Source organism: Colletotrichum acutatum, assembly GCF_030867785.1.
Source record: "Colletotrichum acutatum strain CBS 112980 chromosome Unknown BDZ83scaffold_2, whole genome shotgun sequence".
NCBI classification, from domain to species: Eukaryota; Fungi; Ascomycota; class Sordariomycetes; order Glomerellales; family Glomerellaceae; genus Colletotrichum; species Colletotrichum acutatum.
In genome coordinates, this window is record NW_026848996.1 from 612,520 (window position 1) to 637,118 (window position 24,599).

The following is a 24,599-nucleotide window of genomic DNA, read 5'->3' on the forward strand; positions in this document are numbered from 1 at the left end:
ATGCCAATGTTGTTGGCGCAGCAATCTGGGTTGACCAAGATATGTTGATACCTGAGTCGACTTCGAGTGACTTTACCCAAGTCCCCTTAAGTCTCTTCATGTTACTCCCAAAAATGGCACCTGTCTGCCATGGAAGAAACCCCCGTCGTGGATCTCCCCAAGGCTTAGCGCGATGGGCTTCGTTTGACGGTGTCACCACGCCAAGCGCGGTAGCGGAACTTGATGTCAACGAACTAACATCTGAAAGGTGCCTTACTCAAAGGACCACCAATCGGTCTCATCTCTGATTTCTCCTTCGCCTGACCATCGGATGACGGCCACAAAAAAGCATCGCGCAATGCCCTGGACCACAGGAAACCTTACGGTCCTGCCGTCTTCATACCAGAACCCTCGGAAACCTTAACGCGAACGTTGCGATTATCGCAATATTGGGCTCCAGGCGGCATATACACGCAAGACGCTGCCGACAAATGTATCCCATTTAGAGGTAAACCCAGTCTCAATAAGTGTGTCACCGGTGATTATCTAATAATTGTCATTGTAACAGGGGCCTCCGGCCACGCAGATGCTGCGGACTAGTCTATATCATTCACAGCTTTGTCTACACGACTTTCACATATTGGAATTTCATTCCAAATGTTGCCTGATATTGCCAAATCCGAGGCGCCACAGTCAGTCTGACAGGCGAGAATGTTCGCCTTCTCGCATGGAATTTGAGTCAGGTGGCGTTTTAAGGCCAAGAATTCTGCCCAGTCACCATCTCACAAGGCACGACAATTTATCGAATTGCAGTATTGAATGCTTGCAATTGCCTATTTTGGATTGGCATCGAACAATCCTATGCTGGATACTGGAGGATCGGCATCGCGATGTATAACTGCCCTCAGTGATCAGTCACTGGCAAACCCGTGGGCCGTGGCGTGCTGATAGACATAGACTTTGCACACTTGCAAGGCCGTGGTCACAGAGACTCCAAAAGGCCCGACGTCGCGTTGGCAAACTCAATGCCAGTCGTTTGGGTCACGCTAAGCAACGATTACTTCTCGTCATCAGCACCTTAATCACCTTTTTAGAGTTGCAATTTGCCCAAAAATAACGTTCGCTGTTGATTGACAGGGTGGAGGTGCGCCCATTGAATCGTGAAGCCTGTCAGCTTACCAGCAGCAAGCAGTGAAATGAGGCTAATGCAGATCTTCTGCCCAAGTTTCAATGACAGGTGTACAGAGATTACCCGGCGGACGGAAAACGCGATTGCTCGACTTAAGGTATCTGTACTGCCGTCCAGTCACCGGCGACAAAACTCTCCATCTTGACCAGAGGAGTAAGCCAAACAGAGATTAGGGCTCGTTCAATCCCACGTCAGCAGCAGATATGCCTCCTGGACACAAGGCCACAAGTTTGATAAGAATACCGGCTTGATGGCGGCATCGTCCCTTCAACCACAGTCTCATAGGCTGTTTGACATCCCGACCTACGCAGGTTATGGCGCTCGTCAACGCCCGCAGCTTGTCTCGTGCGTGTCACCAGGTTGGAGATTGATCACAGTGGGGAGGCCATGGCCTAGCCACAATGACTTGGAGTAAGCAACGACCTGCTAGAGTCAAATTTGATCTTCTACAGACGGGGAACATCGCTTGATCTGGAGGGGAAGTGGGCTAATTACTGCTTCACCCTATACCAAACTCTGAGAAAGCTTATTGACTCAGACACAGGCCTTTCAATATGTCGATAATCTCACCTTTCAAGAGAGGAAAGTTAAAATTCAGACGAAGTTGGGGGCTACGCATACAGTCCGCCTATCTAGTATTGAAGATCGAGAGCCGGACCTGCCTCCGTAAAGGGAAGTGGGCGGGCGGGAGCGGTGACTAGGACTCGAAAAGGAGTTCAGTACGCTTAGAAAAGTCTATTCACGATGTTTGGGATTGGGCGCGCGCGAGTCGCGGTTCATCCTTTCTTGGCACGGCAAAACAGAAGTGCGAAAAATTGGCCACCCCGGTCACAACGAAATGGTCGGCGCTCCGCCGTCTCCATCTCCATGGTACGGCGCGCGTCAAAAAAGGGGTGACGGGGTGGAAGAAATAAGGTTAAGCGGCAGCGATTGGGGATGCGACGTCGTTCACAGGGATATATGCTGGTACGAAGCGCGAGGCTTTTTGACAAGCGTTCATTTGCGTTTGGATGTGGTTCATTCACATGGTCCACGGCAGGGAAGGGGGCCTTTCGCCGCTTACATGGTTTCACGGCCTTCATCTTGTCCTATCCCCGGCCCGCGGGCTTGGCCGGGGTCCGGGGTGCGGACAGTAGGGTTTGGGTTTTACTCCGCTTTTCCTCCGCGATTGGGCGCGGAGCTTCGGTTTCGGGCGTATATCCGAAAGCCAAAAGACTCACTCAATCATCAACGTAGCACCGTAACAAGGCAAAAAGGGTAGGAGGGCGCGCGGGAAGGTCCAAGGCGGAGGACTTGTTACTTGGACTGGTGACATTGGCGCTGGGCGGAAGTTTGGCGGAGGTCTCACGCGGGGCGTGGAGTCTGTGAAGTTATTCCGAATCTCAAGAAAAAACCGCCGAGTGGTGGTTTATTCTTGCGTGGTAAGCATAACGTGGACTACACCACATTCGTCCGAGCGATGGACGACTAATCGGCGCCGGTGCAATCGGTGCAAAACGCGGATTTGTCATCTCACCGTCGCCGACGTGGACGATGACTACGGACTTTTCCCCTCAACAGTAACACACGGGGACTCCCTGCAAAGCCCGTTGGAGCTGCGGTCTTCTGACGTGATCGAGTTCGTCGTACCTTATGGTCTTTGTCTAACTTTGCACTCGGGGTCTGGGAAAGGAAAGCTTGATAACGAGGGGGAAAAGTTGGGATGATTGACCAGTTCCTCTTCTTCCTTTGGAATCCCGCCCCGGCGGCTACGCCCGTTGATCAACGGGATCCCCTTCTCGGAGGACCATGAAGTCAAGAACCCACAAAGCACGGGGCAATTCTTGGGTGATCCCCTCTTCTTTCCCGTCGCCTGCGTAAGAGGTGCCGTTATGCCGGGTCATTACTCTTTCGGGCCTGGAACTCGCCATGGAAAACCGAGGGCGTGGAACTGGTATCCTGGCGCGGGATGGCGACTCTCTTGCATGGTGAGCTTTTTTGTGGTGATGGGCAAGGTGAGTGAGTGCTGGATTACACCGCCCCCTCGTTCCCCCACACAACCCTTACGGGCTTACCATACGGGGAGACCATCTTGTGTTTACTCTCACACACCACTAGACCCAATATGCCGGAGAGACCCTAAGTTTTCTCTGAGTGAGACGGTGAGGGCTAAGTTGGGTGCTGCATCGCTCGCTTTCTTGGTCCTTACGGCGTTCAACCCTTTTTGGAGGTTAGTCCCGGATGCTGTTGCGAGGCTTTCGAACAGACTCTTGGGCAGGTTTCTAGCTTGTCCTGAGCTGAAGAGGCTTTCAGTCTGACCGAAGTGCGGTTGGTGGTATGATACAAACGGCTGGCTGGAATAACGAGTGCGGCGCGGCCGCGCCCGTTCTCGGTTTCGGTAAATGCCAAACCAACAACGTTGGTCATTTTTCTGCCCCTTCGCCTCCCCCCTCTCTATCTATCCTCTCATCTGGAAGTCGTCTTGTCACTGTACTTATGACCTACATCCTCATCATCATCTGATGAATTGATGATCTGATGCTATGGTGCAGTCGTTTTCTTTGACGGCGGTGAAGCGAGGTGACAGTGGCATGCCCCCGGGCCCTACGAGGATGGAATGGAGGGAAGGGAACCCCCTCCTTCGGAACTCCCAGAGTGCCAGGACGATCTGCCTTACCTCTTGCCCCCCTCCCCTCATTTTACCCCTCAATAGCAGGGTGGTCTTTCTTATGGGGTCCTTTGAGCTTGTTCTTGGAGATAGCTACTAGCGAGCTATAGTCTTGGTTCGGTTCATCGGGTGGTTAGGATTAGGTTTTTTTCTGGCTCGGGTCTGTGGCACCTCTGTCGCTGTCACCGTCACCGTCACTGTCACTGTCACTGCCAGTCTTGTCAGATGGGGTGTAAGAGTAGTTAGTTCCTCTTCTTTGACTCTGCATTTCTCTGCTGGCGTGTCTATGAATACACTTAGGCTAGACGGGCCGGGTTGGGGAGATAGTCTGGACCGGGGTTTCTACTTGGTTGATGTCTTGTTCAGTGGGAAACGGTGGTGGCGGTAACGGAAGCTGCCAGTTTACGGAGCCCATTGACTCGATGTGTTCTTATTGACGATGTATGGAAGACGATGGGAAGTGAGATGGCGGCTGCGTTTAGTGAAAGTATGCAATAAATAGGGATGGCTTGAGTGGAGAGGACTAGCATTACACTGAGACCTATGGATCTAGTAGCCATGCTGACTTGTTCAGAGATCTGTGGATGGTCTTAACTACGACTTTTGATCCTCGTCTTGCCGATTGATAGACTTACACGCTCAGACATGCCTGGATGTCCCCTACAGTTCCTCAACTTCTCAAAATCATAGGGTTAAGTATCAAGAAATACGCGACCAGGTCCCTCATGCTTTGCTGAATGAGCTATTGAGGTGGTGTGCAAGACGTGTTTCTGATACGTGTGACCTGTTCAATCGGATGTTTGGGTCGATTGCAGCTTTCTAGTTATCGTAATTAAAGACTTAAGTGAAAACACAAAAGAGGCCCGTTGTCGAGCATGTCGTCCTCTCGCTTAGGTCTGTCGCGAGGCTTGTATCTGAGTGACTCTTATTTTGCATTCGCATCGACCCGTGTGCTTGTATCCCTAGGGCCTGGGCTCCCGTGTCACGGTTATGGCTTTGCTTTGTACCTCTCTGTAGTATGTTTGTATGAAGAAACACTTTTGCCACATGTGGATGAATGGCTGTCCAAGTTTGGGATCACAAATAAGTCCCGAGTCGCAGTTTAAAGTATGTCTGTTCTGGTGATAGGCATTCTATATGTTCTTCGATGTTGGCCTGCCAAACCAGCAGCATGTACCCTAGGCAGAGCAACGAGTCTCTATTCCCTGAAATGTATTGCAAAACATCGCACTAGGTTTCGTGAGATATTCATTCGTGCGATTGGAAATGTTGACTGCCGAGAAGCACATCATGTCTTTCTGCCCATAGGTCTGATCCCAATGCCATGTATGCGTGGCCTTGCATGCGTTTCCCTCGTCAACAAGAGTTGCAGCGCCTTTCTGAGTAGGAACTGAGGATCTTTTGGGATCAACGACGCGCGAGGTTAGCTTGTGCATGCCTATGTGGCATTGGCTATGTCACTGAAACGGGTCACATCAGGCTGGTGTCGTAATCGGTGGCCGCCTCCGGTGCATGGACTGGGGCTAGTTTTTGCTGAAAGGAAAAGAAAGTTGGGGTTCTAGATACCTGCTTCGTTTTGACCCCTTTCTATATCAATTCAGAATGTTGAGAGTACTCAAGCAAGAGGTATTCATCAAACTTCCAGCGAACCTCGCATCAACAGAAGAAAAGTCCCTTCTTCTGGTCGATGATGCCATCAAGCCCTTTACACCAAGTGGGCTTTTGATACCAAGTGACCAGCGACACAAGCCATGATGTTTTTCGGCTCTTATACTCGGGGCTTTTCCATAGCTAACAAACTGTATGGTTTTCAAGTACCGGAGACACACTTCCGACCGACGATCCCGCCACCTTCTATCGGCCGAATATGAGGACCAAAGGAGTGAGAGACCAGGCTCTTGGACTGTGATGATTCTTTATAGCAACCGACTTGGGAGAACTGGGAGGCTATAGTAGAGGCAGAAATCAGGTTTGTTTCATTCTCTGACAATGAATCCCAGACGTGAGTTTCAAGAACAGCCGTCGGCTTGCTCTTCAAAGGCTTGTGAAAGACCACGTCACCGTCCATTCCTCATCAAATCAGACATTGAGTTTAATTATCTCATAGGAACTGTCATCCTATGAAAGCTGTGTGTGTACGTGTAGGGGTAAAAAGGGGTATTACTGTTGCGGTCTTGACGGCAGGTCAGTGGGGGATTCTCTACCTCGGATGACCACACCTGGGCCACGACAAGTGATACGACACGATTTGAATTCCTGACATTTGATCCTCTGGGTAGTAAGAAGCTCTCTAACTCGAAACAGTCATTTCTTTTTTCTCGTACGTCGACCCCGGATCAAAGAGTACGCGGAATGACCCATTAACCTCGGAGACCTGACCTACCACACGTCGACCGTGGAGAATCTAGTCTTGTTCATCTCGACATTGTCGCCGGCGCGATACGACTTCTATCGTCCATCCTTTTTGTGTTCATTAAGCGTGGTTAAGCTCGATAAGGCTGCTCCAAAGCTGGGTATACCTTAATCCTGGGTCTCAGAGTGAAAGCGACTGTTCCTCAACTCGACAAGGCCAAGGAGCATAACAGCATCCTCTTAGCGCGACGGTCGTCAGTTGGTGCCAGGCACTCGGAAAGACTCGGCCATTGACTATCCGTGAGTCAAACTGAATCAGCATTGGTGTTGGACAAAGCTGAGCCAGTCGCCCTTACTTACTTACACGTCTGTCACTCGCGTCCTCTTGGCCTCAGGGACTACCGACGACCTTCCCCGCATCATTTCACCTGTTGGACAGTTCTCGTCGCAACGAAAGGTCCTGACTCTACCTTGGTTTTGGCATACATGTATGTAACATAACTTAGCTTTGTGCTTCGTTTCTATTGACCCGAGTCGCTTGGGATCTGCACCTAGGACGGTGAAAGGAAATCTCTGGCATGATGGGGTCCGCTTGATGACGAGACCCGTCGTCAGTGACGCTAATGATTCCCTATACCCACAATGTCTCGGTAGAGTGAGAGTGATGGGGCACTTACGGATGGAATGAAGGAACATGGCTGCTATGCGTGTTCCTCTGGTGGCTCAATAACCTTGAGCAGTAGATCTAAGCTCCACTGGCTTGGAAACCGCACAAATTACGGGCAAGGCAAGTAATTCGGAAGGCAACAAACAAGTGTGCTGCGTTTCTGCAGAGAAACCCCGTATACATACATGTCATCTTCCGGCTCGGTGAATTCTATGCCTAAACATTCTCCTATCATTTCTGCAGGCGTTCGCCATTGGGCGGGCGCGAAAGCAGCCTCTCACCATTCCATTAGGTATCACCTCAAACCAATCATGATACAATCGATGTACGCAAGCTCATTCGACAAGAATGTTCGATACTGTCAAAAGAAATACGCTTGCTGTCGCACACTTGTAAATCATAGGCAGTAGGTAGACCTCATCATGTGAAAAGTAGGCATCGACGTGTTGAGAAACTTGGTTAAGGCAGGTAGGGAATAACAAAGTCCAAGAATCCAAGAAACACTCATCTCTACACACCGAAGTAAAAGACTATAAAAATGAAATTCCAACCCAAATGACAAAAGAGTTCACCCCCCCGGTATCGAACGGGGGCTACATCTCTTGGTGCACATGCCGGGAAAATCCGCCGATATCCAATGGAGGTCCAGGTGGGTAGGTTGTCGATCGTGTACGTATACGTATGCGCTTGCGGGATTCGAACTTGGGCGGTTCATCGTTTGCGACCATGGCGACCCCAGACACAGTTTGTCCTGACCACATCGCGCCGGATGGGACGCCTTCTGTTTGCTGGTGACGGTATGAACAAAATTGTTCCCCAAGTAGGGTCGCTCGTTTCCCGTCTGGTTTTGGCTCAGGTGGCTTGAAAGGGGGGAAGGGGAGGGGAGGAGGACGTCCGGGTTGTGAGGTAGTTTATGGGGCGGAAGGTACGTGGCTGCGCACCCTCCTGAAGCGTCACTTTGGTGATTGTTGATGTTTATCCCCATGACAACGACCTTTGCGGCCAGCACCTCGCTTTTGCTGCGAGTACGTGACCTCAGGACCTGAGTAGGCTGAAATCTACACTCCGGGGATACTTTTCACCGCCTGACCCGAATGACTGCCAAATTTCATGACCTCTCTGCTTATTTCTACTGAAGCATCGTCTTGTTCAAGCAATAAAGCCATTTGAGAAGCTAATTTAACATATCTAACTAAGGCTAGCTATCTTCTGCTACGATAGGCATCACTACTGCCCACAAGTTCCCCCATTCCCTTGATGCAACTTCATGCCGCTGATGATGCCACAATATCGAGATGCCCCTTCTCAAGTGTGCAAATAGTTCCCAAACACCAAACTCTTACGAAAGAATTCCTGGATTGCTGGAGGTAGTTACGGTGAGTGGCGAGAAGGGATGAATCATACCTTGCATCGACCATGGCAGGCTTATTCTGTGGTATTTACCCAGGCCCAGGGCCCAATTCGTCAACCAAGCCCAATCGATCCTCATGGTCGACCGGTAAAAGCCCTGGTCGGTTAGTACAGAACTTGGTATGAAATCTCGAGAAGTCAACGGATGGAGGATTTCGTAGGGACACAGTTCGATTTACGGACTGCGCACTTGAGCTTTTGCTTTTTGGTTGTTTATAATGATTCACAGAATCATCTCTCGGTTAGAAGTCGAGGCTGAGAGTACATGATACACCGGTACGACGAGCAATGCGATCGATCAAATGTTTCCGACTCATTCGACTTTGCTGTTTATCTATATTGACTGTGTGCTCCTGCCAGCCATGCCCGATACCACCACCATCACTCTCACCTCACGATGCCGCCAAAGAACTTGCATACTACCGGTCAGGGCGAATGAGATGAATCGAGGCTAAAGTAGGCTGGTCGACTCTTGTAATCCCTCATCAATAAGAAAGCTATTGCGATCGTACAGTGAGATATCTGTGCTCGTGGTGAATCTTACGGCGAAGAGAATCATCGGCAACCTACCCTAGGTACATGGGTACCGGTAGGCCTGGTTGGTAGTGACACACAGTCAAAGTTGGTACCCAAATAGCACAGTCAAAGTGACAGTTCTTAATCAGAGAGCTTAGATTAATGATCGGTATGAATCGTAAAGTATCTGACAGGCCGGGAGTCCCTCAAGTCTAACGACAACACTACACCAATTTCCAAGACGACTTCGCCTTGAACAAATCAAATGAGAGACCCCAAAGCTCGTCCGCCTTGTAACATAACGGGAGCACTTCACTTTTACTCCTTCGTTATTCCAATGATAAGTTGATGATGTGAAGTGACCTGAATTGTGGTCTAGAGACACGAGGTTGAAGTTGGCTTCCGGTCTACAGCCGATAATCCCCCGATTTTTGGGCTAGTCCATGGGCTCTTGCGTCACACACACCCCTGATAGGTATCGGCGACCCATTCCCGTCTGCAGCTGCGGGGCCGAACGAGCGGGGCCCATGTTCTTCTCGAAGCTGTCAGCATGAATAATCCAATCCTAAGCACCGCATTTGCGAAAAAATCGTCCAGTCATCGCACGCGGTGGCGCCTCCCTTAGGTAACGGCTTAGACAGCTTCACTGGGTGCATGTGTAAGACCCTCGCAGCAGTTTGTCCAGATGCAGATAGTCGCAATGGGCACCACATATAAGCTTGCCCGCGAGATTTCCAAATGCTGAACAACAATCCTCAAACCAGATCGAATCTTGATTCTCGACCATACTAGCGCTGTCCATCCATTGATTTTTCGTGAGAGGCCACTCGAGCATTCAAGTATATATGCCTCGCATCGTGACCCTCACTGCGATTTTCGCTGTCTTCATTTCCATCATCATCTTCAACACCCAGCTAAAGAGCTTCTTCATAGACATCACCTCTCAACTCACCACAAACACGACAAACAGTAGTGCAACGCTGTCTTCATCCACCCAAGACAACACACCAGACTCTTCTATGCTCAACGCAGTCAAAAACAACATGTCAAAGACCCTCCACCACGCAAAGATCACGCCGCACCGCAGCGGCACCCGCGGCCACTCGGACCACGGCTGGCTCAACACCTACCACAGCTTCTCCTTTGCCAACTGGTACGACCCGCGCTTCAACAACTTTGGCAGCCTCCGCGTCCTCAACGAGGACCGCGTCAAAGCCAACTCGGGCTTTCCCACCCACCCGCACCGCGACTTTGAAATCTTTAGCTACATCCTCTCGGGCGAGCTCACGCACCGCGACTCGATGCTAACAAAGGGCGACGAGGGCGGGCAGAGCGACAAATTCTACCGCATGCACCGCGGCGACGTCCAGTTTACCACGGGCGGCACCGGCATCGCGCACTCCGAGTTCAACGAGCACCACAAGGACACGGTGCATTTCTTACAAATCTGGGCCGTCCCTTGGAAGAGGGGTCTCCCGCCCACGTATCACACGCGCCATTTCGCCGACGAGGATAAGCGCAAGGGGTTCGTGACGATTTTGTCACCGCTCAAGGCTGGGTCCGAGGCCTCGGCGGCGGAGGAGAAGGCTGCGGAGCCGCGGATCCCGGATACGATTCCTATTCACGCCGACTTCGTCATGGGCGCGGGTATCATTGCGCCCGGGGCTGACGGTGCTTTTGAGTGGGTTGTCGGCGGCAAGGCGACGGAGCAGACGAAGCGCAAGGTGTTTGTGCACCTTCCCATGACCAAGGGCGGCAAGGCCAAGATTAGGATTGATGGCCGCGAGGATGCCGTCTTGTCTGAGGGTGACGGCGCGTTTGTTGATGCGGTCAACGCTGGGGATAAGTTGAAGGTTGAGAGTATTGGTGAGGCCGAGGCGGAGGTTGTCGTCTTGGATACGGCATAAAGGAAGTTTTGGGCAGAAAAAGGGAATACCATGTGCTAGATTAGATCTGTTTACGAGCGAAACAAAAAATATATCCAAATATACTTGCCTGACAATTTCATCTTGATTAGAAATTACGTCGATCCGGGGATGGCCTTCATCCTGGTATCTTTTTCTGGTGACCCATGACGATGCTGTTGGTCTAGAAATAGATGGATCTCATGTCCCTGTGAGATAATCTGGGGTAAGGAACTTGGCATTCTAAGGTGTTGGATACCCATGGGTGTCGGCCTCGGCAATGCAATTCTGCGAAAAGGCGAAGAAACGGAAAGGAAGCGAATGTTTCTCACTACTCTCTAGAATTCCTCTCGTGTGATCATTGTTGCTAAATTTGGCGGCCCGCCAAGATCGAACCCGCTCTGCTCGAAGAATATGTGTTGTTGAGACAAATCAAGGAACAGTTGAGATATAGACTAATCCAATCAGTGAGCCAGCCAGTCTGGGGTTATAGAGAGAAATAATGAATGCGCATCGCTCGTCCGATCAACATAGCTGTCAAATCCAGCCGAGTCATGATGATTGGTGAAATCTGGATACTAAGTAAGTATTTGAGGCGGAGACGATGTGAAGTGAAGATATTGTGGACCGCCTCATTATGTTAGTACTTGATGAACCATAGTGGCGGCGTACCGTACGAACCTCAGATTTCACTGTGATATCGTACATGCTATTAGGGCGTCATCGACAGTGCGAAAACGCCGAGCGTGCGGGGGATCTGGTTGTAAATCAACTCCAAATTTTCATACTTTGTCATCCAAACTCAGCATCACCTCAAAAAGAAGTTCTCCGTCACCTCAGCATAAGCGCCAAAGAGTCCGAACGGCACACTCTTTGAAAAGTCTCTCGCCATGCATCTCCAACCCATTGACAATACTGAAATCGAGCCATTCACCAGCGCCATGGACGACCCCCACATCACCATCCTCCCAGAGGGCCAGCAGTCCCAAGAGACCTTTGACGACGTCTGGGGCTCTGAGCCCGGCTCGCCGAACCACCACGCCGGCCACAACAACTTTGCCCAAGATGCGGCAAGCGCAGCACCCATGGGGACGCACCCGGGCGACATGCCGCGCCTGCAGGCCGAGCACACCAATGCCGGCTACCGCGAGGGCATCTCCGCCGCCAAAGCCCACAGCATCCAGGCGGGCTTCGACGAGGGCTTCAGCCTCGGCGCCGAGGTCGGCTCACTCGCGGGCCAGATTGTCGGCCTTTTTGAGGGCATCGCCGCCGCACTAGACGGCCACGGCCACGATGAGGATGCTTCAAAGAAGGCCCGCCAAACGTTGGACGAGGCCAAGGCGGAGCTCAAGATTGACTCCATCTTTGGACCGGCGTACTGGAACACCGACGGGACCTGGAAGTTTGACGTCGAGGGCGGCACCAATGGTGGTGACGACGAAATCCTATTCGCGGACGTGGCTCGTGCCCACCCCCTCATTCGCAAATGGCAAAAGGTGGCCGACGCCGAGATTGAGCAATGGGGCATCCTCCTCGAGGCCATTGGCGACGCGCAGGACCACGAGAGGCAGCCGAGCCCGGAGCGGGCACCCAGCTCCGCGGTGCCGCAGACCAAGAAACCTCTCGACTGGTGAGGTTTGCTTTTGCCAGCGGTTGCCGCTCCATTGTGCAATGCACAAGGAGGCACCATCATCGCATTGCCGTGCGCTACTCGCGACAACCGAATTTTCACCAGGTTTTCATGCGAATGAGTCTTCGGGCCGAGCTGACACTCTTTCGATAAAGAAGGGAGAGAAAAAGATCTCACTTACAGAACTGCCCAGGTCCTATACCACGAATGCGCAAGAGCCATCATCGGTTTCCAGTAAGTTGCTATAGCGTCAATGGCTATGCTCAGGTGGAGACGACTTGACTAAACTGAACACACAGCTGATCCGATCAAATTGCATTAATATTACAAACTTGATATTACTTCGGCTATTTGGGTTTCCCGCGGACGACGACGAGAGGGGACGGGAACCCCCCGACTTCCACTGCTCGCTAGGGTAGAGTTAAATTCGGACTTTGACCAAGACCCCATCATTTCGCAAGACCTTGCCCTCCTTGTGCTGCCGACGTGTGTCGACTATATGGCACAGTAGCCGGAGCCGGACATGAGCCGCAAAATTTCGACGACAACCCTCAAGCCCTCCTGTGGCTTGTTTACAGTTCATGACGAGGCGAACCATCCACACGACTCTGTTGGTGGTTTCCTATTTTTGACAGGAGCTGGACGAGAAGGAGAGGACGCAGCCAAGCAACACTGTTTAGACGAAAATGCGGTCATGACCACCTGTCAAAGTCGACAGCGACAAGGGAGGACGTTGCGGGCTGCAAAGTTTTTCCAGGGCCAAATGATACCGAGAAGCATTCTGTTGGAAATGATCTCGCACATGTAGTCAAGAAGCTGGATGAATCTCAATACTACCTACCTTACTCTCTGCATAAAGGAGAGAAACCTGCATAAAAGATTCCCACATCATTGAAAATGGGCCATACACCAATGCACTACTCAACAGCCTTGAGGCTGAGGACCATTAGAAGATCCGTCTTAAGCGCCGAAGCCATCATCGATTCCACTGCCACCAATAGGCAGGCAGGTGTGTTAGGCCTGGAGACCTCAGCGCGAGGAGCGGAGGGGGAGGCCACCAGCAACCCTCGCTGACATCATCCCACAACACCCGCACCATACGAACGAGCACTACGCAGTAAATCCCACAACTTTTTCGGAGTTCGCGAAGAAGAGATAGTGGCTGCCACACCTACACTCGATGCTTTGACCCCTTGGAAATTGGCCAAACTCATGGGATAACCAAGGGTTATGGTGTTTCGAAAGTTCGGATGACGGGCTGTGCTGCCTCACAACTGGAGGGGTCAGCCCATCTCGAGTCCAAAGGTCTCTTTAAGCTCAACACCATTCGAGACGATTTCTGCAGGGATATTTACGATTAGCGTACCATAGTGGCATAGCAGAGTGGCATTACCCCTGGTTGTCGGACGAGGTGACATCGTCTTTTCCCCTTCCACCCTCATTGACCTTGTTCCCCGGGGTCGCTAGGATGAAGATCTTGGTGATTCGTGAAAAAGGCTGCGTTACACAGGGATCCTGAGTGATCCCATCTGCCGAAGCATGCTCCGTCCCTGTATCAGAGGCTCATGCAGAGCAGCAGCTGCGCCCATCTCCATCTCCATCTCTGGCCTGCTGTGCTCTTTCAACCACTCTGTTCCCTCTGTTCTTTTTCCGAATCGGGGGACGGGAGCTGGGAAGAAAACAAGGCCCTTCCAAGTACATCTCCCCGTATCCGTACCTGTCGTCCCATTTTTGATCGCGACGTAATTTTAGCAAACGTCCATCCGAAGCTTGGTGATCCCGTCCATGGTCCTTGTGATCGTTTTCCTCCCTCTCCCAGGCTCCCCCTGATCTTCGTCAAGAGATGGGCTAACCAATCATGGAGATCTTCGACATGCAATGGAGGCCTGCGGGGCGATGCCTCTTTTTCAGCCCCTTTAGATGGGGCGGCGTCCAAAGGAGGGCAGGCCTTTTTCTCTCCATGTACGTACGGATACTACTATGTACGGCGGAATAATGACATGATGTTTAATCAAATTAGCTTAGCTCCATTTAGTGACCTACCCAAGGTACACCCGTGAGTCTATTCGCGATGTTGGGCTTAGCGGCTTTGCGCCCCCTGGCCACCCTCCTCCTCTCGATGTCTCCGCCATCGTCACTTAAACCCCCTGTATGAGAATTCCGAGATGGGGAAGGAAGAAAGATAGAAAAGGAACAGCTCTTCACCTTGTTTCTCGACTTCCCTTTCCCTCTTTCTCTCTTCAGTATCTCTGATACCAATTACTTTCGCTAATATCTTCAATATCGCCCCTGGTCTCGTTTGCTCTCTCTCACTCTATACACTTCCCTTTTTACTTTACAGTAAACATTCATTCTTTCTCCTATCCAGAGCAAACCAAATCCCCACACACCCACACACACACACACACACACACAATGCGCTACTCGACCCTCACAGTCCTCGGCCTCGCAGCCATCGCCCGCGCAACATGGGACGGCCAATTTAGCTACCCACCAGGCATCGAGCCCCTCGGCCTTGCCAACGGCAACGCAGACTTTAACATCAAGACCTTCGGCCCCCTCACGGGCCCGCCCTCAGACTGCATCTCCGTCTGGCACCCTCCCCACCCAGACGTCTACATTGACGACTGCGACAGCGACAAGGAGCACGGCTGGCACTGGGTCCACCCGGGCAAGCCCAAATGGGGCAAGCCAGGCAAGGACAAGGACGGCCACAAGTGGAAGAAGCCAAAGCACACAAAGGAACCCGGCTGCGACAAGTGCTCCCCGGAAACCACCGAGCCACCCTCGGCCCCGGAACCCACTGAAACCCCCGACCAGCCCGACCAGCCGGAGCAGCCCGAGCCCACCACCACGCCGCAGTCCTGGAAGTGGACCACCTCCACAATCACCCAGACCGCCGTCTCCACAATCTACAGCTGCCCGCCCAGCGTCCCCAACTGCCCCGGCGACGGCAGCGGCGGCGGCACAATGTACGAGACCGTCACCGTCCCCGCCGTCGTCACAATCTGCCCCGTCCCCGTCGCGCCCAACCCGGGCCCGACCACCGCGCCCGTGGCTCCCCCGGCGACCACCGCGCCAGCGGAGCAACCGGCGCCCAGCAACCCTTCCCCTCCCGAGACCCTCTCCTCCGTCGTCATCCCGCCCGTCTCATCAAACCCCCCTGTGGTCCCCGTCCCTCCCGTCTCCTCTGCTCCCCCCGCTGCTACGACGACCAAGCCCGATTCCGTCGGCACCGTCACCAGACCCAACCCTACCGCGACCACAAGCCGCGCCGTCGTCACCGCCGGTGCTGTGCAGAACGTTCAGCGCGCCGGTGGTGTGGTCGTCGCCGTGGTGGCTGCCGCCGCTGCCTTTATCTGAATGGAATCTTCAGTGCTTTTTTTTTTTTTTTTTGCTTTTTGCTTTTCATCATGTTACTAGAGAGGAAAGACAATGCGTTGCTTTGTGATCCAGGCATAGAGGGTGATATACCATGGGAGCTTGGGGTACAATGGGACAAAATAGGGATTAATGACTGGGAAAATCAACGAACGGGAATCTGGGGGGTTTCAGTCGGACACGATTGGGTTGGCTCCTCGGGCTTCGCAACTTTGGGCGAAGGAGGATATCGGCTCTGGCGTCTGAGAAACCCAACTTAATTAGTTAAGGCTAATATAATGGGTTGTATACTTTTGATTACAATGCTTGTTCCATCATCTTTTACTCGTGTAAAGTGCCACCAATGATGGAATTCCGAAGTTGGTTCCTCGGAAACAAGATCAATGTCTCAGACTAACATGGCTACAGCGGGTATGACACGCACACCAAGTAACCTTGTACTCATCCATAGTCGTGTTGCCCTTAGTGTTGCCCTAGGTGTTGTCTTCTTGCCGCATGGCTCTGGTCGGGTCCTGCGGATCAACGGCAGATCTTCAGGTCGCGGGGTACCTTGGGTCGATCTGTTTTTGACATGATCCACTTTGCAGCCGCCACCATTTACTCGCATGTCGATTGAGTTGCGGATGGAGTTTGTGGCTGCATGACCTTGCAGATTGAGCGCAATATGCTTATGTTTGCGTTCAGGCCAGGTTGCGGATGGCTCGGAGGGTCACGCATGAGTCGAGCGGACAAATGCGATTTTCCGGCGCGAACGGCTTTCCAGCACATACTCGTCTCACTCAGGCGGACTTGCTGATCTGGCTGCCTTCAGTTGAGGTCCGTCTCGCAGGGTATTCGTTGAAGGCCGTAAACATCGTCCCTGCGAAACTATTGAGGGGCTGATTCCTGCTGTCGCCATACGAAGGGTCTTTGGCCCACGAATACCTTTTCGTAGAAGCGTGTTTGTCGTATCTGATTCAATCCTCAAGATGTTGCCAACCGCTTTGCGATATCTTCTACGCGGCGATTGTCACCTAGAAGATCTCTCGTGGTCTCTCGATCACGTCCCGCCATGCCGAGAATGACGAGCTTTTGAATCTGCCCGTCTTCGCTCATGACCAATCTGCCCGCCCTGCCATCGGCCCATTCGATGCTGATCTGCTTGGCTTCAATGTCTGCGGCAACGACGCTTGTGACCGCCTGCTCGGAGTCGTCTCCCTCGCTACCGGCGCCCACCAGCCCAGCCGCCTTTTGCAGATCGCCAATCACAGCAGTGCGGTTATGGTATCTTACAATTTCCTTCCTCAGCGTTCGCACGAAGCGAGATAAATCCTGGACCTTCTGATCTTCGGCGTCGGCAGGCTTGGGCGCAGGGAGATGGCGAGCGGCGAGTGCAGCAAGCGGGATGCATGGAGGTACCGTATGGCGATGAACACGCAGGTGTCGCGAGTCTTTGTATGGTCGATTGAGCATGACATAGTATGGTCGTCGGAACTTGGCGCCAGACATGATTTCGATGCGAATGCCGAGAACGCTGCCTCGATCAACGGCATTGGGGTCGGGGTCTTTGACCTTGAACGTCGTTATGGTTGCGCAGGTTCTGTACAGACATTGCTGGTCGTGCGCGTCTTGGGCTTTGGATCGGGAGAGGACTTGGTCGCGGACGGCCTTGGATTCTGAGGGGAGTGCAATCGCGCTGCGTTTCTCATTGTCTTCTTTGAGGGCGTTTCGTATCGAATCGGACGAGAGGAGGGCTGTGGCCTGGACCTTTAATTCCTTCTTCAACGAGTCGGCTGAGCGCATCGAAAGTTAGCATACGGGCAAGGATAGTCTTGGGGAATGACTACCTTTCACTCGAAGGTCATTGATCTCTTGTTCGAGAGCCTCTGCAGCAGCATCTGGAAGTTCACCAGACATTTTGTCCGTTGTGGGTGTGGAAAGGAGGGAATTGCGCTTTCTTCGGCGGGGAGAGCACAGTTGTCGCAGTCGTAGTTGACGATGACGTGATTGGGATCCTGGACGCGATCGACGCGTCTTGGTGAAGTTGACAATTGAATTGGTTGCCAAGCAGCGCAGTGCAAGACACACTTGAACCCAGTCAACAAAACGTCCCGACAGCGCGGAATGCGAACAGTGGGGAAGCTTATCTAAGCGGTTATCTTATCAGTGATTACCTTATGTACCTACCTTAGGTACCTTATGGCGCCAAATGAGGCATGGCGCCAGGGGTCCCAAGGGAGCTCGCCGGGCGGCGGGTGGCTTTCCACTCGAGTGGAGCGCGTCTGGACCTGGATAAGCTTCTTTGAATCTTCTCCCCAATTCCCGTCTGCTTCACCCCGAGGCATCGTCGCAACAGGAACACCTTTTCTTGCTGTGTTGATTTGCTTCTGTCAAACTCACTACTTGTCGGTCCACTTGGGACTTGAGTTCTTTTTACTATCACATCTCATTCTGATCTATCATTTCCATCGTTTTTCAAGACCCCGCAACGTCCAACTCGACCACTATTCCATTCCTTCTTTGCCACTGGCGTGTTCTCAAAAGTGTCAAAGGCCACGGTTGCGCTTCCACTGTTCCCCGAACATCGCCCTTTTCCACCCTTCCTTCTACCAAACATACTTGCGCACATAAAAACAAGCTCTCGATCGCTTGGGTGCCTAGCGCTATACCGTCTGTCATTGGTCTAAGCTGTTGTTTAAGACAGCGTCGCCTTGACTGCCACGGACTCTGCTCCACCCCGCCCTTGACCCCGTCTGGTGGTCTTCGCTGGACAGACAAAGAACCTTTTTCTTTGCTCACGACTCCCGACTTGTCGCATAAAGTCTTTTTTTTTTCTCTTTCTCTCAAACCACCTCTTACATTTCGACACAACCGCTCTCAACCGAGACCTCGAATTCTACTGCATACCAGCATTGCGCCGCAAGCTCCAACCGAGACATCCCTCAACTCTAAGCCAAGCACAAATGAGCGTCCGAACACGCCGAAACAAGTCCGTCAAGCGAAAAGCTTTGGCCGATCTAGCTGTAGACACAGACGGCACGAACGGTCACGCCAACGGCGCGATGAACCAGAACAACGTTGAGTTCCGGCGGAAGGCGACGACTCCCGGCTCCGACACCGTAACCGCGAACCTCATGTCGCGCGAATCCTTCACCCTCGACGACCCCGTCCCAAAGACACCCATCGCCAATAACCATGGCTTCTTTGAGTTGCCGTTGCAGGACCAGAGAAACTTCCTCCTGCTGGTGCTCCTGTACTTCCTACAGGGTGTGCCCATGGGTCTTGCGGGTGGTTCGGTTCCCTTCCTAATGAAGGACCACATGTCATACAGCGAGATTGGGATCTTTAGTTTAGCTTCATACCCATACTCGCTGAAGCTTCTCTGGAGTCCCATCGTAGATGCGGTCTGGAGCCCCAAGGTTGGACGCAGAAAGAGCTGGATTCTCCCCATTCAGCTGCTTTCAGGACTGGGTATGCTCTGGCTCGGATCTACCGTCGAGAACATGATGGCCAACACCGGCAAGCCTGGAGGTCCTACCGTGTGGAACTTCACCGGCTGGTGGTTCTTCCTCGTCTTTATGTGCGCCACGCAAGATATCGCTGTAGACGGCTGGGCTTTGACTCTCCTGACGCCCGGCAATGTGTCGTATGCCTCCACTGCGCAGACAGTCGGTCTCACTGCCGGCCACTTCTTGTCCTACACGGTGTTTTTGGCCTTCAACTCGAAGGATTTTGCAAACCGCTACTTCCGCAGCTCTCCCCTGGACCACGGTCTCATGTCCCTTGGTGGGTACCTGACTTTTTGGGGCTGGGCTTACATTGCCATCACCATTGGGCTCTCTCTCTTCAAGCGTGAGGAGAGAACCAAGAATGAGGACGGCATTTGGGATGTGTACAAGATCATGTGGGGTGTTCTCAAGTTGAAGAACATCCAGACCATTATTATTGTTCATCTCATTGCCAAGATTGGCTTTCAGGCCAATGACGCGGTTACCAACCTGAAGCTCATCGACAAGGGATTCGGTCAGGAGAACATGGCCCTGACGGTCCTCATCGATTTCCCCTTTGAAATCGCGCTTGGCTACTACGCCGGCAAGTGGTCCCAGGAATACACGCCTATGCGCCTATGGTGCTGGGGCTTCATGGGCCGCCTCGTCGCTGCTCTGATCGCTCAATTCACCGTCACCATTTTCCCGGCTGGCGGCGTTACTCCTTGGTACATGCTAGTCGTCATTGGCGAGCACGTCTTCTCGACCTTTACCAACACGGTCATGTTTGTCGCCGTCTCTGCTTTCCACGCTAGAATCGCAGACCCCGTCATCGGCGGCACTTACATGACTCTCTTGGCTACGTAAGTTTACCCTCGGATTATCGTTTGACCAACTTCCTGTGCTAATATGATCTCCGCAGCGTCTGCAATCTTGGCGGCACGTTCCCCCGCTTCTTCGTCTTGCGTCTGGTCGACTACTTCACTGTCGCGACCTGCAAACCCGGCAACCCTGCGGATCTGAACGCCCTCAAGGGCCCCGTCATCACCGACCCCTTCTCTTGCTCCCTGCAGCCAGACAAGGAGAAGTGCGTCAACGGCGGTGGCACGTGTGAGATGGTGCGCGACGGATACTACTTTGTCAACATCATCTGTGTCGTCTTTGGCGTGGTTACGTTCATGCTCTACATCCGACCTAGAGTCCTGCATCTGCAGTCCCTCCCTATGAGAGCCTGGCGTTTGGCGCCGTCCAAGTAAGGGAACTTACGTTGCGCAGAAAATAAAGGGGATGTTGTACATGTATCATATTAAGCATCACGTAGCGCGCACGGTTTGGAGTACCTTTCATAGAGAGAGCGAGAGAAAGACAAAGAGGGAAGCAATTGTACTTGATATGCTTTTTTTTTCATTACCATTTGATGCGCGCTATGCCGTTATATACGTGACGCTTGCCCCAAAAAAGTCTTGCCAGAAAACATGAAAATCCTTTCTCGCTCGCTGACACAACACATTTCTCAATCCCCCGGTCTCTCTACTTCTACAACGACTCAATGTGCTGCGAATGCAAATCCTGCACAGCAGGGATAATCAAGCTCTCGATCTCGATCTCTGGGTCACTCTCCGGCAGCGCGCTGGGGTCAAGCGGCTTGTCCTCCCACGTTCCCCCACTCCCCGCCGACGACGACGCACGCTGAATACTCGGCACGCGGACCCACCGGTCCGGCCTACCGGGCGCGACGAAGACGACCTCCCACTTGCGCGTGGACAGCAGGTTGCCGATGACGAGGTGGTGCTGGTACCGCTCGAGGGAGTATTTGGCCTTGTGCACGAGGATGGCCGGGTCCGTCTCGAGCTTAAAGCTGACGACCATGCCCTTGGGGGCCCAGCCGTCGACGAGGTTCTGGAGGAACTTGGGGACGGGGTCGAGGTCGATGACGAGGGATTTGGATTTTGCTACCTTGGTGGAGTCGAAGTTGTCAAAGGCCTCTTCGTCTTCCGTGTTGGAGGCGTTGCCGTTGCCGTTGCCGGTGCTGGTGCTAGTGGGTTTGGCTGTGGTTTTCGTTGTAGCTGATCCTGCTCCAGAGAAAGAATCCGTGGCGTTGGTGGACTGGATCTTGTGCTCAGCCATTCTGTCCTGCGGCAGGAAGAAGTCAGACACCGCGGCGGCGAGATAGAGAAGCGCCGACGGGCCGAGAGGTCTCAACAGCCCTGCAATAGCGCGCAGCTCAAACAGATAATCCGTAATCGTCGTAAATGGCAGCATGAGCAGCATATTGCCCCTCTTGGCCGCGGTATACTTGCGTAGCACCTCCCGCATGCGCTCCTGGTGCGCCGCGTTCGCAACAACGGTGCCGTCCTCGCCCTCGGCCAAGAAATCCAGGAAACAGTCCGTGGCGTGGGAGTAGTGGCGCGAGTACGGCTGCAACGAAAACTGGCGGTGCAAGAAGATGACGGCGTAGCCGGCCTCGAGGAAGTACTCGGCCGAGGTGGCGCCACGGGTGCCCGCGGAGAAGTTGTCGATGAAGCGGACCGTCTGCTTCTCGAGGGGCACGGTGGTGCCGCCCGAGGTGACGAGGACGATGCGCCGGCTCGAGGTGGCGTGGTGGTCGATGAAGGAGCGGGCGGCGGCGACGTGGGCGTCTAGGTTTTTGGGGGGCGGTTGGGAGGAGAAGTAGGCGTCTTCTTGGCGTTCTGCCGTTTCTGTGGGGAGCGACATTGTGTGTTTCCTTGGAGGTGAGCGTGATGAAAGGAAATATGATGTTCAAAAATCGTCTCAGAGTAGTGGTAGCTGTTAATGTGTTGAGTGACGCGTGGTGGTGAGATTCGTGAGACCTTGGTGGCAGGGAGACTGGTGAGAGGGGCCGTCCGGATGTATGAGTAAGACCTGAACGGTGTCAGTGACTTGATATACAAAGTTGATATTTCCGGTAGCTGTATTCGTCCTCATTGATGCCCAAAAGTATGGCGTATACGGGGTACGAAAGATAAGAACCCATCTCCATTACTCGGCCCATTACCTCCGCCGGGCCTCGGTCCTCCGGCACCCATTCTCTCATATGACGTGTCTTACACGTAAACTCACCTTGTGATATATAGTGTCTTTCTAAGTTTCAATAGAGTCAATCTTGAAGACGTGTATGAGGTTGTGTCGAATGCTCTATCTCCGGAGAAACTCCGTACCACAACAATTATTGAAAACAAGAAATCAACCGCAATGAAGAGAGATTGAGAAACGCAGCGAGGGTTTTAAACCGTCGTTTCCAGCGCCGGTTCGGTTCCTCCGCACGGGCCGAAGGAGGCCCGTGCCCCACCGACCCGCACCTCCGGGATGGAATCTGCTGCGGATTTCTGGGAACGTATTTGCTTCGGGGCTTCGCAACGACGTCCCGTCGGCGTTCACGTCGTTACAACCGCGGTTCAAAATCTCGACACAAAGTGACTCAGAGCCGGGTAGGTATCATTCGATGTTCATTCGGCACCGATAGCCGATTATGAGAACTTCCCATTTGGGATTGGAAAAAATAAAAACAGGCAAATGTGAGGTAAGCTTACATCATTACAATTTACGCCGGGTCTAGTCTTCATTATATGTACAATTCTCATCATAAGTGCCTCTTTGATATCCAATCCCTTTTTATGTGCCAAGACCTCGAAATTTTCCTTCGTAACAAAGTGCGCCTATCCGAATCTCTTTCTTCTTCTTTATTTCTTTTTTTCATCTAAAAGTTGCCCCAAATAACCTTTCCAACACACACAAACTTGGCAGCCATGAGCGCCACCAAGGCCAAAACATAAACCAGCCCGGTGAAGATGATGAGACCCCAGTACTGGCCCCCCGTCGCCGTGACAATTTCGCCGCCAATAGGAATTCCTATCAGGCAAGCGATCGACACGGCGGTATACGTCGTCGAGTAGTACCGCCCGTAGTGCTGCGTCTTGCACAGCCGCCCGACGCACACAGGGCTGATGCTGATGTTGTTCCCGCTCGCGAACCCAAACAGCACGGCAAAGACGATGACGCCCGCCGCCGTTGAGCCCGCGGGCAACCAGACGGCCAGGCACGCGACCACGGACAGCATGATGGCAGCCATATTGCTGTTAAATGGCCCGGCCCTATCGGCCCACCACCCGGGTAGCGCCCTGCCTAGAACGCTGCCGGCGTTGAGGATGGGCAGGATGGAAAAGGCAAAGGACTCGCTGAAGCCTTGGCTGAGCGTATAGCTCGAGATGTACGTCAGCGGGATAAACAACGCAAACTCCATCAGAAAAATGCCCGCCGTCGTGAGGCTGAAGGCCGCGCTGCGGAAGATGCGCGGGTCCGGGTGCGGGCTCGCGTTGCGGGCGGGCGGGAGGCGGGAACGTATCAAGAAATTGGAGGCGCCGCAGAGGGCGAGGCAGATGAAGCCGACGGCGCGGATGGTCCAGCCCCAGCCGATGCGGGGGAAGAGAGACTTCATCATGAGGGGGAAGACGATGCCGCCGATGGAGCCGCCGGTGGAGGCCATGCCTGTCGCGAAGCCGCGGCGGCGCTTGAACCAGTGGCCAACGGCTGCGATGGACGGGGTGAAGACGAGGGAGCTGCCGAGGCCGCAGAGGATGCCGAAGGCGAGCATGAAGTGCCAGTATACTGGCAAAGAGAGAGTGTGTCAGCGCGCTTGCCATGATATCTGATTCACTCGAAGAGGATGCATGGAGCGATGCAAGTCATGGAGGGAGTGGTAATATGACGCGCCGCAACAAGGCGAGCCGATGCAAGAATTTGTGTGTACGACTTACCTGTGCAGATACTCAGCAACATGACGCCGATGACAAGACACACCGTCCCAGCGAGAACGAGCCACCGCGGACCATACTGATCAAACACGGGGCCGATGTAGATACCCCCAAAGAAGCAGAGGAACGTATACACGGAAAAGATCCACCCAATCGTTCCCTCGCTGTACCCCTTGAGCTGGTGCGTCGCGACGTACGTCTGGAAGATGGCGATGCTGTTCATGATGCCCAGGGCCGAGAAGAGCGCCAGCCAGGACCCCAGCACGACGGACCACGCCCGTAGCCCGCCCTCGGGGTAAGTTTCCTCCTCTGCTGCTGTCGTCGAGGCGGCCCCCGCGGTGTCAGTGCGGTGGATGTAGTTGCCGTTGTCGTCGTCGTCGGTCGTGTCACCGGCACCCCCTTCTCCTCCGTCCCCTCCGGCTTCCTTGCTGTAAGTGGCATTGTTATTGTTCTTGTTGCTGTTGTTGATGAAATCGCTGCTGCATTGGTGATGGTAGTTGGCGCCGCCTGCGCCGGCGACGGCGTTGGAGACGGAGGGAATCAGGTCGTTGCCTATGACCGCCGCGGCACCGTTGTGGGCCGCGCTCTCTGGCTTGCTGGGGAGCGGGTAGTCATAGCTGCTGTAGTCCGGTTCGGGTGTAATGTGGTCGCCTTGGTGGGCTGTGGAAACCTTTTCCGGGTCCAT

The 24,599-nt window shown here is 53.2% G+C and overlaps 7 protein-coding genes across 7 annotated transcripts; 4 read left to right on the plus strand and 3 right to left on the minus strand.

Moving 5' to 3' along the window:
* Positions 1-9,466: 9,466 nt before the first annotated feature.
* Positions 9,467-10,760, plus strand: BDZ83DRAFT_597947 (RmlC-like cupin domain-containing protein). Its single transcript, XM_060506925.1, has one exon. The coding sequence runs from the start codon at positions 9,606-9,608 to the stop codon at positions 10,665-10,667; it is 1,062 nt and encodes a 353-aa protein (XP_060371622.1). The 5' UTR covers positions 9,467-9,605; the 3' UTR covers positions 10,668-10,760.
* A 794-nt stretch (positions 10,761-11,554) lies between these two features.
* On the plus strand, positions 11,555-12,298 carry BDZ83DRAFT_646069 (essential protein Yae1; the record flags this gene model as incomplete). The annotated part of the gene is made up of 1 exon (XM_060509913.1): positions 11,555-12,298. The coding sequence occupies one exon, from the start codon at positions 11,555-11,557 to the stop codon at positions 12,296-12,298; it is 744 nt and encodes a 247-aa protein (XP_060371623.1).
* Positions 12,299-14,709: 2,411 nt separating this feature from the next.
* BDZ83DRAFT_646070 (uncharacterized protein) lies at positions 14,710-15,657 on the plus strand (the record flags this gene model as incomplete). Its single annotated transcript, XM_060509914.1, has 1 exon — positions 14,710-15,657. The coding sequence occupies one exon, from the start codon at positions 14,710-14,712 to the stop codon at positions 15,655-15,657; it is 948 nt and encodes a 315-aa protein (XP_060371624.1).
* A 981-nt stretch (positions 15,658-16,638) lies between these two features.
* BDZ83DRAFT_646071 (cenp-O kinetochore centromere component) lies at positions 16,639-17,571 on the minus strand (the record flags this gene model as incomplete). Its single annotated transcript, XM_060509915.1, has 2 exons — positions 16,639-17,447; positions 17,502-17,571. 2 exons carry the CDS (start codon positions 17,569-17,571, stop codon positions 16,639-16,641), a joined length of 879 nt encoding a protein of 292 aa, XP_060371625.1.
* Positions 17,572-18,617: 1,046 nt separating this feature from the next.
* Positions 18,618-20,398, plus strand: BDZ83DRAFT_715008 (acetyl-CoA transporter 1; the record flags this gene model as incomplete). Its single annotated transcript, XM_060511701.1, has 2 exons — positions 18,618-20,005; positions 20,065-20,398. The coding sequence occupies 2 exons, from the start codon at positions 18,618-18,620 to the stop codon at positions 20,396-20,398; spliced, it is 1,722 nt and encodes a 573-aa protein (XP_060371626.1).
* A 124-nt stretch (positions 20,399-20,522) lies between these two features.
* On the minus strand, positions 20,523-22,346 carry BDZ83DRAFT_597956 (DNA/pantothenate metabolism flavoprotein). The gene has a single exon (XM_060506926.1). The coding sequence runs from the start codon at positions 21,855-21,857 to the stop codon at positions 20,679-20,681; it is 1,179 nt and encodes a 392-aa protein (XP_060371627.1). The 5' UTR covers positions 21,858-22,346; the 3' UTR covers positions 20,523-20,678.
* A 514-nt stretch (positions 22,347-22,860) lies between these two features.
* Positions 22,861-24,599, minus strand: BDZ83DRAFT_646074 (major facilitator superfamily transporter; the record flags this gene model as incomplete). The annotated part of the gene is made up of 2 exons (XM_060509916.1): positions 22,861-23,768; positions 23,918-24,599. The coding sequence occupies 2 exons, from the start codon at positions 24,597-24,599 to the stop codon at positions 22,861-22,863; spliced, it is 1,590 nt and encodes a 529-aa protein (XP_060371628.1).